The sequence below is a fragment of the Ursus arctos genome, unplaced genomic scaffold, assembly GCF_023065955.2.
Source record: "Ursus arctos isolate Adak ecotype North America unplaced genomic scaffold, UrsArc2.0 scaffold_37, whole genome shotgun sequence".
Classification (NCBI taxonomy): Eukaryota; Metazoa; Chordata; class Mammalia; order Carnivora; family Ursidae; genus Ursus; species Ursus arctos.
The window spans coordinates 28,297,628-28,314,064 of record NW_026623053.1 but is presented as its reverse complement, the minus strand read 5'-3'; the positions used below and the strand labels follow the sequence as shown (position 1 = coordinate 28,314,064).

The following is a 16,437-nucleotide window of genomic DNA, read 5'->3' as shown; positions in this document are numbered from 1 at the left end:
AAATAATTAATAATAATTTCCTGATTTTGATCATTGTACTGTGGTTATGTAAGACCTTTTTTTTTTTTAAGAGATGGACAGTGAAATAGGAATAAAGCGATATTGTGTTTGTAATTTTAATAGTTCGGGAAACAAAAAAATGTGTATATGGAGAGTGAAAAAAGGATAAAGCAAAAGTAGTAAATGTTAATATTGGTGGAATCTGTGTGAAGGAGGAGACATTCAGGAATTCTTTGTACTCTTAAAACTTTTCTGTAAATTTGAAATGATAGCAAAATAACAAACTTTATTTTTAAAAATTTATACTGTGTATTTTTAAAGTGAGAAATCCTAATAGAGGTAAAAATTTGGCATCAAACAGATCTGAGTTTGAATTCCTGCTCTGTCATTATTATATGACTGTGGAAAGATACTTAAAACCTTTGGTTCTCAGTGTGATCGTTTATAACATAAGTACTCTTTTTTTTAAGATTTATTTATCTGAGAGAGAAAGAGAAAGTGAGTGGGGTGAGGGTCAGATGGAGAGGAGAGAGAATCTTCGTGCAGGCTGAGCATGGAGCTGGACGTGGGGCTCCATCCCAGGCCCCTGAGATCATGACTTGAGCTGAAGGCAGACGCTTAACTGACTGAGCCATCCAGGTGCCCCTAACATAAGTACTCTTAATTCTCACCTTGTTGCAAGGAAAGAAGAAGCCTACCTACCTGAGTGTCCAGCAATTAGCAAACAGAGGTTAGGCGGTAAAGGGTGTTCAGGAAATGTTTCTTTCCGCTTTAACACGGTAATAAAGACAAGTTATGTAATTATCTGTTTTAAATGCTACTATTAGATAGTATAACAGAGAAAAAAATATTTTTTTTTTATTTTAATAATGATTTTTTATTATATTATGTTAGTCACCATACAGTACATCCCCGGTTTTCGATGTAAGGCTCGATGATTCATTAGTTGTGTATAACACCCAGTGCACCATGCAAAGAAAAAAATATTTTTATCACTAAGGAAATGGGTCTTTTTTGTGTTTGTAACTTTTTATTTTGATATAATTTCAGACTTACAGAAAACTTAGAAAAATAGTGCAAGAAACTCCTCTATACTCAGAATCATCAGTTGTTTCCATTATCTACCTATGTGTGCATTTTTTTCTGAATTACTTGGGAGTGCTTCCCTATGCTTCATTTTGTAATTCCTAGGAATGAGAATTGTCTCTCACAAAGCCATGGTACAATTGTGAAGATTAGGAAATTTATCATTGATGTAGTCCACAGTCCATATTTATGTATTTTTTTAATTGAATTATAATTGACATTACAGTCCATATTGAAATTGTTTCAATAATATTCTTTTTTGTCTCCCGCTTCCTTTTTTACCCAGTCCAACAATATCCAATGCAAGACCACATGTTTCATTTAGCTACCACATCTCTTTAGTCTCCTCTAGTCTGGCACAGTTGCTCAACCTTCCTTTCTCTCTCTAGATCTTGACATTTTTGAAGCTATTTATTTTGTAGAATGTCCCTTAATTTGGGTTTGTCTGATGAGTCCTCACGCTGAGATCAGGTAATGAATTTTTGGTGGCAATATGAAAGAAGTGTTACTGTGCTCTTCTCAGCGCGTTTTATCAGAAGGCACATTCTATGAGCTTATCCAAATACCAGTGATATTAACATTGGCCAGCTGGTTAAGGTGGTATTCACTAGCTTTCTCCACTGTCAAGTTACTATTTTTCTGTTTCTAATTAATTAAATAATTACTTTCCTAAGCTGATTAATAAGTAGTATGGAATACATTGAGGCTATATAAATACCCTGTTGTTCGTTAGACCTTGACCAACTGGTTTTAGCATTAATTGATAGTCCACTGACAATCCATTGAGATCTATGGACAGTTTCCCTTCTTTCCCATTTATTTATGTACCTGTATTAGTTTGAACTTAGGAATTATTTTTTTTATTCAGTGAGATATGATCTACTATTGTGATTCATTTTAGCACTTAAATTGTCCCAGAATTTTTGAGCAGTGGGAGTTCGTATGTTCTATTTAACATTTGATCACTTCCTTACTTTCTGGCACAGCAAGATTTCTAGGCACATCTTACACTTTCCTTGCCCCAGAATTGGAATCAGCCTTTTCCAAGCAGCCCTGGTTCTTTTTAGTGGAAGGTAATATTTAGGAACCAAGATCTGGACACTAGGTGTGCTCATCGTTTCTGGTGTGTCATGATTTATAATTTCATTTTAATTTATAGTTTCCTTCTTCTAAGAGTATTTGAGATATGAGGCAAAAATATATAGCTGTGATGAAAAATCTTAAGACATAATAATTATGTTGAAAGGAAGGATTATATAAGTTAAGTAAGATAAAGCCAGTCGAGGCCTGGGTGTCTCAGTCGGTTAAGTGGCTGCTTTAGGCCCAGGTCATGATCCCAGCATCCTGGGATGAGTCCCGCATTGGACTCCTTGCTCAGCAGGGAGCCTGCTTCTCCCTCTGCTGGCCACTCCCCCTGCTTGTGCTCTTTCTTTCTCTCTCTCTGACAAATAAATAAAATATAACAAAATAAAAAGATAAAGCCAGAGTGAATGAGTAACAGAGAATAAATCTGCTTTTAAAAAATGAGATGGGGGGCGCCTGGGGTTGAGCCCTGCATTGGGAGCCTGCTTCTTCCTCTCCCACTCCCCCTGCTTGTGTTCCCTCTCTTGCTGGCTGTCCCTCTCTCTGTCAAATAAAAAATAAAAAAAAAATGAGATCGGAATTGGAGAAAGAGGTAAAGAAGATGGCATGAATTTTAGAAAATAATTGTTCTTTGGCTGGGCGGGTGGCTATCTAATTCTCAGCACCATTATAAAGGGGCGCCTGGGTGGCTCAGTCTGTTAAGTGTCTAACTCTTGATTTTGGCTCAGGGCATGATCTCAGGGTCATGGGATCGAGCCCATCATCGGGCTCTGTGCTCAGTGTGAAGTCTGCTGGAGATTCTTCTTTTCCCTCTGCCCCTCTTCCCACTTGCACACTCTAAATAAATAAATAAAATCTTAAAAAAAAAGACCATTAAAGTATAAAGCCATTTTAGTGAATTATTTCAGAAAATGATAGCAAATTCTCATGATTTATTTCAACTATTTTAGATCAGTACATTATTTTTGGAACTGAAGATGGTATTTACACATTGAATCTCAATGAGCTACATGAGGCAACGATGGAACAGGTAATTTAGGAGTTTTAACTCGAGAAATTAGTTTGGGTATATTGAATAAAATAAATCTTTTAATTTTAAATAAATTTTTATGGGCCTCAGTTTTAATTTTTATGATTTAAATATTTAAGGAGGTGAAATTGTACTTTTTACATGTTCATGTTACAAGTTTTTTTTTTTTTTACTCTAAGGTTTTGGTAATTTACTAAAAGTTAGAAAACAGTGATTTTTATACTATTTCAGACTGTTGGAATTTGGACGTTAAAGCATAAGGGAATGAAAATCGGAGAATTTTAATTATCTTTTTCTCTTTATAGTTATTTCCTCGGAAATGTACTTGGCTCTATGTTATCAATAATACTTTAATGTCATTATCAGGTATGTATATAACAAAAATAATAAAAGTAAACCATAGACAAGCAGAGAAATACAGGTTTTTTTAGTTGAAGTTATAGTTGACACAAAAGAAATGTAATTTTAATACACAGTATTTTTAAATGTTGTTACTTTGGGTAACTATAGTATAGTAACTTTGAGACTTGCGGATGTTTTCTACCAACTTAGAATGGAAAGAAACCTTGAGAAAGGACCTGTGTTTAGTTAAGGTAGCACTTCCCAAACTCGCCCAGGAGCTGAACACCTGAGGAATATCACAGTGATTGTCACCTGAGGCCAGCCCCTTCCGCTCAGACCCCTCCCCTGCCGACTACCCTAGCACCGTTCGCCTTCCATTGACAATTAACAGTTGAAGGGAGAGTACCAGAGGACGCAGCTGCTTCCTTTCTCTGTGATCTTGAACAAGTCACCCTCTCTCAGCCTCAGTTTCCTTAATTGTAAAATGAGGATGATGGTAACAATACCAGCCTCATGAGGCTGCCACGAAGATTAGATGAGATGACAGCGAGCACTTAGCTTCCACGGTGAGAGCTTACACAGGTGTTTGCTGATAACATTCGTATTATGGACCAGGTGCTATAGCCATTTTGGACATATGTTTTAAACTCTTATAAACAAGTGTATTCCAGAGCAGCCTCTTCTAATTGTGATTTTTGTGGGGGTTTTTTTTTTTTTTTTTTGGTTGGTGTTGGGGGGCAGGGTAGGTGGTATTTTGGGCTTTTTTTTTTTCCCCAATCCGTACCTACCAAAACCTATTTTCTTACATTTTAGATGTGAGTGACTGCCTACAGGTTTGCTGCTCACTTTCATTCTGATACTAGAGTGTAAGGGCGTGCATTATTTCTGTCTCTTAATAACCCTAGTGCTATCACTATCAAAATAGCATTCACCCCTCTCTCTACTTGGAATAATTATTTTAGTATTTCTTAAACTTTTTTCAACTCTTCTTTATATGTGAGTATTATATCCGAGCTCTTATTTATGGTACTGTGTCAGGCTTTTTGGCATTAAGTGTACCTTTCAGCTATTTATGCTTTAAAGCATCAGTGCGCATACACAGCCTTACTGATAGGTGGATTATTACGAATTGTGGCCTAATTTAAGAAATGTCATTTTCATAATTTTAAGTATGTGTGTATAACTTGAACTCTTCCACTAACCATTGCCTAATAGAGATTCTTCAGAAATTTGTATATTTGAGCTGTTGACAGTGTTTACAAAAAGAACATATTATTTGATTATGCATAAATGACTTCTAAAAAGCTGGGGTCCTTGAAAAAGTACTTAATCACTTTGATTTTAATTATGCTTCCCCCAGTTTTTTTACTTGGTTTACCAAAATATTAATATATACTATTATAAAAATAAACCCAATTCTGTTTAACAATTCTGATATGCATACATATAAAATCACTTTCCTCTTACTCTCTTAACTGTTTTTATCCCTGCTCATAACTGCCTTTGGATATAAGCTTAAAAACCACATAGAATACATTTCATGTATTTATAAAATACCTCTAGGAAAACAGGGAAAAGTTAGCCTATAAATTAGTTATTTCCATATTCCAGTTAAAATGACCCATAAAACTGAATGCAGTTAAGTAGCAGAGCTCAGCAGGAGAAAACATTATTCTGCCTAAGGGTCTGCATTAGTGTGGACGTGCACACATACGTATCCACGTGTGTTTAGCTGCCTGGCTCCCTAACGTCCGGGGAATGGAGAGAAGAAGGCTGTGGTATGGTGTTAGGTAGAATGTTTGCATTCTAAGAAGATACAGGGAATTTTGTTGAGGATAAGACTCAATATTGTATCATAAAACTATATCATAGACAGCTGACACTTGAGTAATGCAGAGGTTAGGATTGCTGACCCCCGGAGCACTTGAAAATCCCTGTAATTTACAACTCCCAAAAACTGAAGTACTAATAGCCTGCTGTTGACTGGAAGCCTTATCAATACCGTAAACAGGTGATTGCCACATTTTTATATTTTATATGTATTATATACTGTATTCTTACAATAAAGTAAGCTAGAGAAAAGAATGTTATTAAGAAAATCATAAGGAAGAGAAAATACATTAACAGTACTGTACTGTACTTATTTTAAAAAGGTTCACATATGAGTAGACCCACAGCGTTCACACTTGATCTTAGCCAAAAGGCCGAGAAGCGATAGACCCACAGATTTCAAACTCATGTTCAAGGGTCAGCTGTATATTTATGTTTTCTGATAGTGTAATGATGAATACTTGTTTGTTGTTATAGTACCACACCGTGTATTAAGGACTCAATAGATGTTTCCCTTATCTCCCCCTGTGTAACACCTGTGGTTTTGATTATATGGAAATTGTAGCCCCGTTATCCTGGTATTATGGCATTTAATATCCGTTTGCTTTGCTCTTCTTAGTATTATAATCTGTTGTTATATTTAAGACTTCATTCACAATTTAGGCCAAGGTAATTTGATAAATTCTTGATAAATAGGTCTATCCCAGAGAGATAGTGTAACACAATTTTACAGAATTTCCCGTGTTACACTAAAATATTCACATGCACATCATTATAACTCAGTCCCTTGTACAACAATGTTTAATAGCTTTTTCCTTCTGTGTTGGCTTCATTAAGGGTTATATATATTCTGCCCAGAGCAGCTGTTCGTCAAAATATACATAATTCATGTGTTAGGAAACAGAATTATCTACCTTCTTAAACCTCTGTTATCTTTCCAAATGTATTAACTGGGTTTTTGTTTTTTGTTTTTTTGTATGTCTTTCTATTTTACTTGACTCTGAACATTTCTGGATTCCTTATTTTAGAAGGTAATTATGTTTTCTTTTGCTTGAAAATTCTTGTTTTTCTGCTGTAAAAGATTCCAATAAAAGTAACATGTTTCTCTTTTATAGGAAAAACCTTTCAACTCTACTCTCATAACCTGATAGCTTTGTTTGAACAAGCCAAAAAACCAGGATTAGCTGCCCATATTCAAACTCATAGGTTTCCAGACCGCATACTACCAAGGTACAAAATATTTTAATTCTGTTGGGAGTGAGGGGCCATTAGTATCTGTTTTTAAAATAGCCAGTTTTCCTTGCCCACTAAGAAACTTCCTTTGTTTTAATTCTCAAAGGTAGTTTACACTAAAGTGCACTTCATATACAATTCAAAAGATCGGTGTTTCCTTAGCTGACTGTCCAGGAGAACCACCTACAGAATCCCAGGCCCTGTCTCAGTCCTAGAGAACCAGGTAGTTTTGGGGGTCAGAGTCTCTGATTGGTTGTGTAAAGCTCCTTGGCTGGCTCTGGTGCAGCCAGTCCGCAAATCATTGTCTGGGAGCCGCTGCGGTAGAGTACGTTTATATTGTCCTATGTTGTCCTATGTTGCAGAAAGTTCGCTTTAACAACAAAGATTCCTGATACAAAAGGCTGCCACAAATGTTGCATAGGTGAGTAAATGCTACTTCTCCCTAGATGATTAGAGCTTTTAGCATTTGTACAATTCTTTAACACTATGGAGAGTCGTATAGTATCAAATAGGAAGGAAGGTGGGCTTTATATTTGTTTTCAATAAGTAGTTAAGAGGCCACTGAAGCACAAGACTGTGTGGCAGGACATGGCATAAAAATGCTTGCGGAGATAATAGACCTAATGCCTTCTCAGAGCATAGGGTTCCTAGAGGTTTTAAACCGTATTTCCCTGAGGCTGTATCTCTGCTAATACCCTAGATTACCATTTATTACTCACCATTTATTTACCACTTGCATTTATGTAACCATTACTGCTTAGTGCTGTACGAACATTATTATAGGGGGTTAGCTAACTTTGAAGTTAGAGGGAACAGTCCACGCAAGACCACCCTCACTTCTGACACCAATTGCAAGTTTGAGGGACTTCCAAAACCGCACTCATGTTAAAAAATTCTCTAGAAGGACTCAGAACTCACTGAAAGTGGTTCTACTCATAGTTACGATCTATTACAGGGAAGGGATAAAAATTAAAATCAGCCAAGAGAAGACGGGCATAAGGCAGAGTCTAGGAGTAGCACCAAACATAGAGCTTCTGTTGTCCTCTCCCCATGGAGTAATGGACAGTGTTACTTTTCTGGCAGTGATGTGTGATGATACACATGGAGCATTGCCATCCAGGGGCCATACTCCAGCCTCGATACTGAGGAGTTTTTATTAGGGCTCTGTCACAGAGGCGTGATTGTTCCCACGGCTGACCTCAATATCCAGTCCCTCTGAAGGTCATTTGATACTGCATGACCCAAAGCCCCAAATCATATTGTTGGTCTTTTTGGCATGACTGTCCTTCCCCTAAGAATGTCCAGTGTTGCAGGCCCCCACTCTAAATCCTGTTGCTGGACTATTCAGTGACCCAAGGCCCCAGGCAAACAAAGACACTCCTACCAAACGTGACATTCCTGAGGCTTAGAGATTACCTCCCAAAAGAGGGGACAGAGGCCAGACTTCTTTTGGAGCAAGGTTAAACTTTTTACTATATAATTACTTTACCTCTTTTAAACCTCAAACAACCCCATGATATTTGTTATGTTGCTAGAAAGAAACAGAACCTGGGATCAGACCCAGTCCATGACTTCAGATCCTGGGATCTTAACGTCCTGTTTAATTCTGTTTATTGAAGCAGTGAGCTTATTCCTTGATGTTCATGCTGCATAGTTCCATAGGACTTTCTTAGTTATAAACAAATTTCATTAACATTTTTCTAGGGAGAATCAGGTCCATATCTGTTATCAGATTCCCAAGATCTATGACTCAAGAGAGGTCTAGAAGCTTACAATCTAAGATATAAACTCATACATATATTAAGATACAGCTTATTTGGAAATAACTACTCTTATTAATAATCAGTATACATAATTGTTGATGGGAGTCAAGTTGGGGAGAAGGAAAGACCAATTATGAGTTTTTGTAGATTTGAGTCAAGAAAGTTACATCTTTAGTAAAATGTAAAATAGTTATTTTCATCTTGCCTAAGTAAACTATACCAAAAATGAAATCATAGATTTCAGTTGCTTCCTAGCTTTCTGTTTAAGTCAATTTACTTAAAAAACCACTCTTTAGGTTGCATACTAGTTTAGGTGTTTTAGTGCTTAAAATACTGTCCCTTGTAGAAGGTTCTTATGCTTAACAACCTACTCTATTAAAGATGTTTAGAAGTAATTGTATATAATTTAAAATTAAGAAAGTGAAAAGGAAAGGCTAACAAAGCCAAAAGAAAAGACATCATTTTTCTTACTCTTATCATCTTCGTGAACAGAAACAATCCTTTTTCTTTATCAGCTAAATAATCACTTCTGATAGTTTCTTCTTCCGTCCATATTGTGGTATCATGGCAAGCCACATTTCATTGTTTTTCCCATGCATCGGCACTGCCTTTGTAAGGAAAGTGAGTTAGCTCTTAGATGAGCATAACTTAGATGTTGCTTTAATGAACTAAACTAATTATGTTTTCATATCAAGGTATTCATTGTTTTGGTTGTGTCGGTTTTGCTTTGTTTCTTTCCAGTCAGAAACCCTTACACAGGACATAAATACCTCTGTGGAGCTTTACAGTCTGGAATTGTTTTACTTCAGTGGTATGAGCCAATGCAGAAATTCATGTTGATAAAGGTATATATTACTTTGTTTACAGTTTTCTTCCTTAGAAAACACTAGTGTATAACTGAAGCTAAAATTATATGATCTCGGGTGCCTTGGTGGCTCAGTCCGTTGAGTATCTGGCTCTTGATTTCAGCTCAGGTCACGATCTCAGGGTCATGAGATCGAGCCCCATGTTGGGCTCCGTGCTGAGCATAGAGCCTACTTAAGATTCTCTCTCTCTCTTGCGCATCCATCTCCCCCCTCCTCTCTCCCTCTCTAAAAAATAAAATAAAAATTAAATGTTTAAAATTAGTATGATCTCAGTGCTATTATCTAGGGTCCACACATTAATAATTATTTATGGGTGTTTTCTTGGTTTAGGGGTTTTTGTATTCTTGTGAAGGTTTCCTCTTTAACTTATGTTAATAAACTTACAGAAGCAGCACAGCCATTAAGATGAATCTGGCCAATTCTCTGAAACATATTTTTATAGAAAACTCAACCTTATCATGATCATTTTAGAGGTAGTCCTTTTTTAGAAGGAGATCAATCAAGGAGAAAACGAAAGCCTTGGTGTTGGCTTTATTCAACATTATGAATGGTGAGATGGTTTCTAAATTATATTTCTGTTGTTTATTTTTTGCAGCACTTTGATTTTCCTTTGCCAAGTCCTCTGAATGTTTTTGAAATGCTGGTAATACCAGAGCAGGAATACCCCATGGTGTGTGTAGCTATCAGCAAAGGCACCGAATCGAATCAGGTTGTTCAGTTTGAGACAATCAATCTGAACTCTGCATCTTCATGGTTTACAGAAATTGGTGCAGGTAAGTGTCTTTCACCTTGTGTTCAAATACTGTGCTTTTGCATATAAAGGAAGCAGAATAAGCTCAATTAGCGTGATCCACACCATCTCCCAGGTTGAGGCAGAGGAGCGCGGGCATGTTGTTACTGTCTCTCTGCCTGAGGCAATCGACACAAATTATTTTACCAAGAAAAATTTTAATGTTCCCGACATATGAAGGTCTTAGTTGTTATCAGTTAACTTTTTGAACTTCCTAAATAGTTAAATTTTTAAAGATATTTTTCAAGTTTTATCAGCTTCTCAGGCAAAGAAATTTACCTCTTTCCTATCAGTTTCCTCCCCACACACACACCTCCTAGAATCATTAGGTTCAAGTGCTTCAGACTTTACTAGAAGCTTCTCGTGTGTGACCTCCAAGCGTTACCATTTAAAGATACTGGGAAATAGCTCTTGTGCTTTGTAAGAATGGTTCGTTAGCCTAGGATTTTACCAAATGTGTCTCATTGAAAGTCCTGAAAAGGTTGGGAAGTGTATTCTTAAACTTTAAAATTGGAACAAATGAAGAATTTTTAAAAATCTATGTAATAAGTGAGATGAAGGGGATCTTTTACTGTTTGTTGTGCTAGTATATTATTTGATCATTTGTGACTCTATAGCAAGTCTTTTTTTACATAGGAGGTCAAGCAAGCTTCAGTCAGAACTAGTTCATTACTTACCACTGTTTTATTTGTTTAGTACCTTGTGAAGAAATTTGTTACAAGCATTAAGTTTGATAGTTCTTATTAAATACCTTTTGCTCATTTATAGGCTAAATTACAAGAACTCTGTATATGACCCAGCTATTGAAATTAATGTAGAACCACACCGATGTCACTTTGAGAATAAGAATCGACACGAACCAGTGGTGTTCTGATACAGGCAGTTGGGGTGCAGAGAAGCCTAGCTTGTAGCCGCTGTCAGTTTCTGTGGTATAAATACTCCCACCAAGGGAATATTTCAGAGTACCAACCTGATGTCATGTGGCTCACAAAATTCCTGAGAACTCAGCAATCCAGTACAAGCCAGTTCCAGCATGCAGCGGACTGTGCGACCACTCTCTTTATGGACAAGTCATAATTTCCAGTAAAATAAGATTGTATTCTGTACCCTCCCAATCCCATGTACACTCCACCTTTCTTCCTAATTTATTGTTTAAACGCTTTTGGTTGCGTTAGAACACCACCTCCTGTATAACTAACAGAAAGATGCAAATGACATTGTTTTATTATCATGAAATATAAACAGCCCAAACAAAAACGTGTGTCTGTTATGTAGTTACTGCCACAGAGAAGAGTTATAGATTGGTTTATTTAAAAACCAAGATCATTTTTGGCAGATAGCCCCAATTTTTTTTTTTTTTACTGGTTAGTATATAATAGTAGTATAGAGCAAGACACTTCATACAGTTCCCTGTACTTGCAACCAGCTTCTTCTGTACGATATATTAAGAGGTTGCATTGGTCAAGGGTACACATCTAGTTAGTCCTCTTGTGAATTTGTGGTAGAGGGCTTTGAGGGTTTTGTTGTTGTTGTCGTTGCTTTGTTTTTTAATGCCTGAGGGTACTGTTCTACCCACTTTTAACACTGTGTAGGGTAAATTAAGGCAGACCCAAAATTACTTTCTGAAGAGGGCCAGGGCTCTGCCTAAGGGTAATCATTCAAATCACCCTCAAGCAGAGGTTGTCCTTATTAGGCTTCTCCATTTTTGCAAATGATTGTTAATCCAGCCCCCATCTGTGTTCATTATTGAGGTCAGACCTTCGGTTGGCAACAGTTGTAACAGTTAAAATGAACTCCTATTCCAAGACTCTTTCAGTCTTAGTGTGATTTATTATTGCAGTATCTTTATCTCCAAGGGTGATGCTTAGCATATTATCAGCACTCAGTAAATATTTGTTGAATAAATGAATGTATATAGATTTACTGAGAAAAACTATATTTTGCAGTGTTGCCTGAGGGACCAGTGGTTTATCAGTTCTATAGGTCTAAATGCTTCACTTAGTATGGGCTTTTTGAAAGGTCCACAAGCCCCACAGTATTATATAAAACTGTGTTTATGTTCAAATGTGCAGTTTCTAAGGGAAGGGCTTCCCAAAGAGATGTAATTAAAAATGACTGTTCTAGGGGCGCCTGGGTGCTCAGTCGGTTGGGTGTCTGCCTTCAGCTCAGGTCGTGATCTCAGGGTCCTGGGATGGAGCCCCACGTTGGGCTCCCTGCTCAGCAGGGAGTCTGCTTCTCCCTCTCCCTCTGCCCCTCCCCCTGCTCAGTGCTTGCTAGACCATTCAAGCAAACTGAGTGCCTAAAATGAATTGTTTTACCAAAATGTTTTACAAAAATGTCATCACATCTGTTAGCAGAGCAACCCTGTGAATATCAGCAAAGTTATGAAAGTTGCTTCCTTCAAAGATGTTGACAGTATTGTCCATTATATTACTCTGTGGCCTCTTAATAAAGGAAGTCCCACTTATACACACACACACATACACCAACACCAGGAAAGTTTCTCTCTGATCATATATAATTTCATTAATCTTTTTTGCTTTCTCTGAATTACTGGCTTATTTTTATCTCAGATGCTGTGATTCACCTAACTGATCTTGCTTCCATCCTCCCATTGGCTCGTGTAAAATACACAGCAAAATCTAATGGTTGTATAGCATGCATTTACTCTCTTCCCCATATTTACCCTTGGCTTCATTTTAAGTTTGTAACTCACGTTTCTATAACGAAATGCAAAGTTCTATAAATTAAATGCAGAGTTGAGTTTTTCTCTGCTCATTTATCTATGCTTAGGACTTAGGTCTGTTCTAAGTTGACCTACATACATTTTTTGAAAGATAACATAATACAAAATACAATATCTGTGTTAAATTTCAAAGACTAGTTTAAAATGACAGAAAAATTTTAGAATTTGTGTTTCTTTTCTAAGCTCTGGTTTTTAAAGCATGTCTTATAACGGTAACCCTGTTTTTTTTTTTTCCCCTTCCAAGGTAGCCAACAGTTGGATTCCATTCACGTAACACAGTTGGAGAGAGATACTGTTTTAGTGTGTTTAGATAGTAAGTACTATTTTAAAGTTTATTCTGAATATACCACTTGATATAACAGATCTTTTTGTGGAATTAATTCTGTTAAACTATAATTCAAGATTTTCACTTTTCTCCTTAAAAGTGGCTTATTTTTATTGATAAATTGGCTACGGTTATAGTAATTAATTGATCTGTTTGTTAATACTATTCTCTGTGACTTTTTCTTTATTTTGTTTGACCTACTTGGAAACATATTAAGACAGCTTGCCATAACCCTGGGGTAAAATTTTGTATAAAACTTCTGTATAAAATTCTGTATGAAACTGAGAGTTTTTTTCCTACCGCACTGTAATTAATGGAAAAAATAGAAGATTATACTAGTATGGCCACTTTTATACTAGTGTGGCCACTTTGTCATGTAACATGAACTTTTGGAATCATGTAGAAGTGAGAGTCTAATGTACGAACAGATTTGACACCTTCACCTGCTAGTCATGATTCTTCTGATGCAGGGAGAGGTGTTACTGATAGAAGTATGTTGTACTATAAGCAGTGGAGAAGCAGAAAAATCTTCAACAACAGGAATTATTTCAATTTTCAAAGAAATCTGGTTCTTAAAACCTACCTTATTTTTATGCGGTAAATCATGCAGGGTGAAATTCACCCACACTTAAAATTATACTTGAAACTTGGCAGCCATTGCTATGTTTGATCCATTCCAATATTTTTAAATTACTGGACCTGCCCATAGGTGTTTGGGGTAATTTTAAAAATTGTTCTACTTACTGAACTTGCCTGTATTTTTGTCCTAATTTCTATTCTCTAAAGAGTTCCCTAGTGGATTTGCCTTATAGAATCGTAAAGATCATCAGTACTATAGAGAAGTAAACCAAAATCCAAATTGTTTCATTCACCCATCATCCTTTTTTTTAAGTACTTTTGATTCTTTGAATACTGGTAAGATTGGAGTGTTATTCTGTAAACTTTAAGTGAATTCGATAAATTCTTTTTTATCCAAACAAGTAGGAAGTTTAGTACTGATTAAGCAAATAATCAGAATTTAATATTAATATTGTTGAACCTTTAATATTGAAATCCCTAAAAACCTTCTGAGTCATCTAAGGAAAATAAATTGTGCTTAGTTTTCATTTTGTTGACTTATGTATTTTATCAAAATATGTTAAAAGCCTTTGATTAGGGGCTCTGAGTGGCACAGTCAGTTACGTGTCTGCCTTCGACTCAGGTCATGATCTCGGGTCCTGGGATTGAGTCCCACATGGGGCTCCCTGCAGAGCCCGCAGGGAAACTGCTTCTCCCTCTGCCTCTGCCAGTCTCTCTCTCTCTCTCTCTCTCTCTCTCTCTCTGTCTCATGAATAAATAAATAAAATTTAAATAAATAAATAAATATGCCTTAGGAAAAAAACGTTTGATTAGCTGGGCCCTCCATTTCATAATTATTCAAGGTAAAAGGAAAGATGACTTTCTTGAGCTTTTCGGGTTTTTTTAGGGGAGCAGAATAAGACTTTAAAAATGTGTTGTCGGGGCACCTGGGTGGCACAGCGGTTGGGTGTCTGCCTGCGGCTCAGGGCGTGATCCCGGCGTTGTGGGATCAAGCCCCACATCAGGCTCCTCCGCTATGAACCTGCTTCTTCCTCTCCCACTCCCCCTGCTTGTGTTCCCTCTCTTGCTGGCTGTCTCTATCTCTGTCGAATAAATAAATAAAAAATCTTAAAATAAAAAAATAAAATAAAATAAAATAAAATAAATAAAAAAATAAAAATGTGTTGTCAACCATACAGTATAAATCAGTGTTAGTAAGCAGCAGTAGAGATAGGCCTATAATCACACATCATGGTAGACAGGTAGATAATGCAGAGAGAAGGTGTCTTCCAAGTCAGAGGTAAAGAAGGTTAAATTTAAAACAAATAGATGAAAAATAGATTTGTGTATACTCACCATCCCAGAGTCTACTTATAAGAACTTACGACCCTTGAGAAGTACTGCTTGTTGCCCCTGTGTACCACTATGCAATATTATTCATGTACTAAAGTTATGAATTACTACAAATATTACTTATCATGTGTTATATAATTTGTAAGGGAAAAAATCAACTCCAGTTGCTAATTGGGCACTAAGGTTGCTACTTTGAAACATCATGCTTTTTAAAAAATGAGAATGTAAGTGTTCAGCATATCCTAAAGAGAAAAAAAAAGGAAAGGAAAAAATAGCAGTGGAATTGCTGTATTTACTAAAGAAGGCACTTTTATATCTTATAAAACAGATAGTTTGACACATACTAATGACAGTTTTTCAGTGGGCAGACTTGAATCGTAATAGTCGAACTTTATTAAGAATATTTGTTCTGTATCCATATAAAATGCACATATCAAGTTATATTTATTTTAGCAGATTTGCATTTCCACTTTTGACTTGCTTTTTCTTTTTTAAAGAATTTGTAAAAATTGTAAATCTACAAGGAAAACTAAAATCAAGTAAGAAACTGGCCTCTGAGCTAAGTTTTGATTTTCGCATTGAATCTGTAGGTAAGTCTGCTTTTTTTTTTAAGTATAATTGACATATGATATCTTGTTTAAAGTGTATGACATAGTCATTTGATATTTCTATGTATTATGAAATGATCCCACAGTAAGTGTGGTTACCGTCAGTCAAATACAAAGTTACTACAGTGATGGTGACTGTCTTCCCTATACTGTACATTACATCCCTGTGACTTATTTGTTTTATAACTGGAAGTTTGTACCTCTTCATCCCCTTCACCTATTTTGCCTAAGCCTCTGTTTTTTAATAATGTGTTTAGAATACTTGATTTTTTGTTCATTCCATACTTAGCGTTGTCTAGACCAGCACTGTCTAGAAGTTTCAGTGATGTGGAAATGTCCTGTGTGCTCTTAAATATAGTACTCATTAACCACACCTGTTAAGTTCTTGAAACATTGCTAGTGCTACATTTTAATTTTTTAAATTTTAAATTTTAATGTAATTTTAATGTTAATAGCCACGTGTGGCCAGTTGCTGTATCATATTGGACAGCGCAGTTCTAGACCTTAATAAATCTTCTGTTGTTTCCTGGGTATTTAAAACTTGAAACCATTTTTTAAATTTCTGTTCATTGTTCCCTTTGCTGCATGAAGTGAATTATGTACTCGCAGTTTTTTTCCAAATCATGAAGGTATTTGTGTGATGTGATTAATGGTGTTAGATATGCTTTAAATCTTTGCCATGTAATGTTCCGGTTGGTGTGTTGATGGTTATTGCGTGTCGGTCCATTTATATATAAATAACTGGTTTCCCGTAGGACTTGGAAACTAATATGCCATTTTAATTTGCTTTCCTGTCAGTGAGTATTTTACTCTGTGTAATACTC

General features: G+C 36.2%; 1 protein-coding gene across 5 annotated transcripts in view; it reads left to right on the top strand.

Moving 5' to 3' along the window:
• The window catches only part of MAP4K5 (mitogen-activated protein kinase kinase kinase kinase 5), a 100,029-nt gene that overhangs the window by 75,826 nt on the left and 7,766 nt on the right, over nt 1–16,437 (top strand). For all 5 annotated transcript variants that reach the window (XM_057306456.1, XM_057306453.1, XM_057306454.1 and 2 more), the window contains 8 exons: nt 3,120–3,199; nt 3,505–3,565; nt 6,487–6,601; nt 6,967–7,025; nt 9,109–9,212; nt 9,829–10,006; nt 13,014–13,082; nt 15,503–15,595. In XM_057306456.1, the coding sequence (XP_057162439.1) occupies nt 3,120–3,199; nt 3,505–3,565; nt 6,487–6,601; nt 6,967–7,025; nt 9,109–9,212; nt 9,829–10,006; nt 13,014–13,082; nt 15,503–15,595 (759 nt within the window). The remainder of the gene's footprint in view (nt 1–3,119; nt 3,200–3,504; nt 3,566–6,486; nt 6,602–6,966; nt 7,026–9,108; nt 9,213–9,828; nt 10,007–13,013; nt 13,083–15,502; nt 15,596–16,437) is intronic.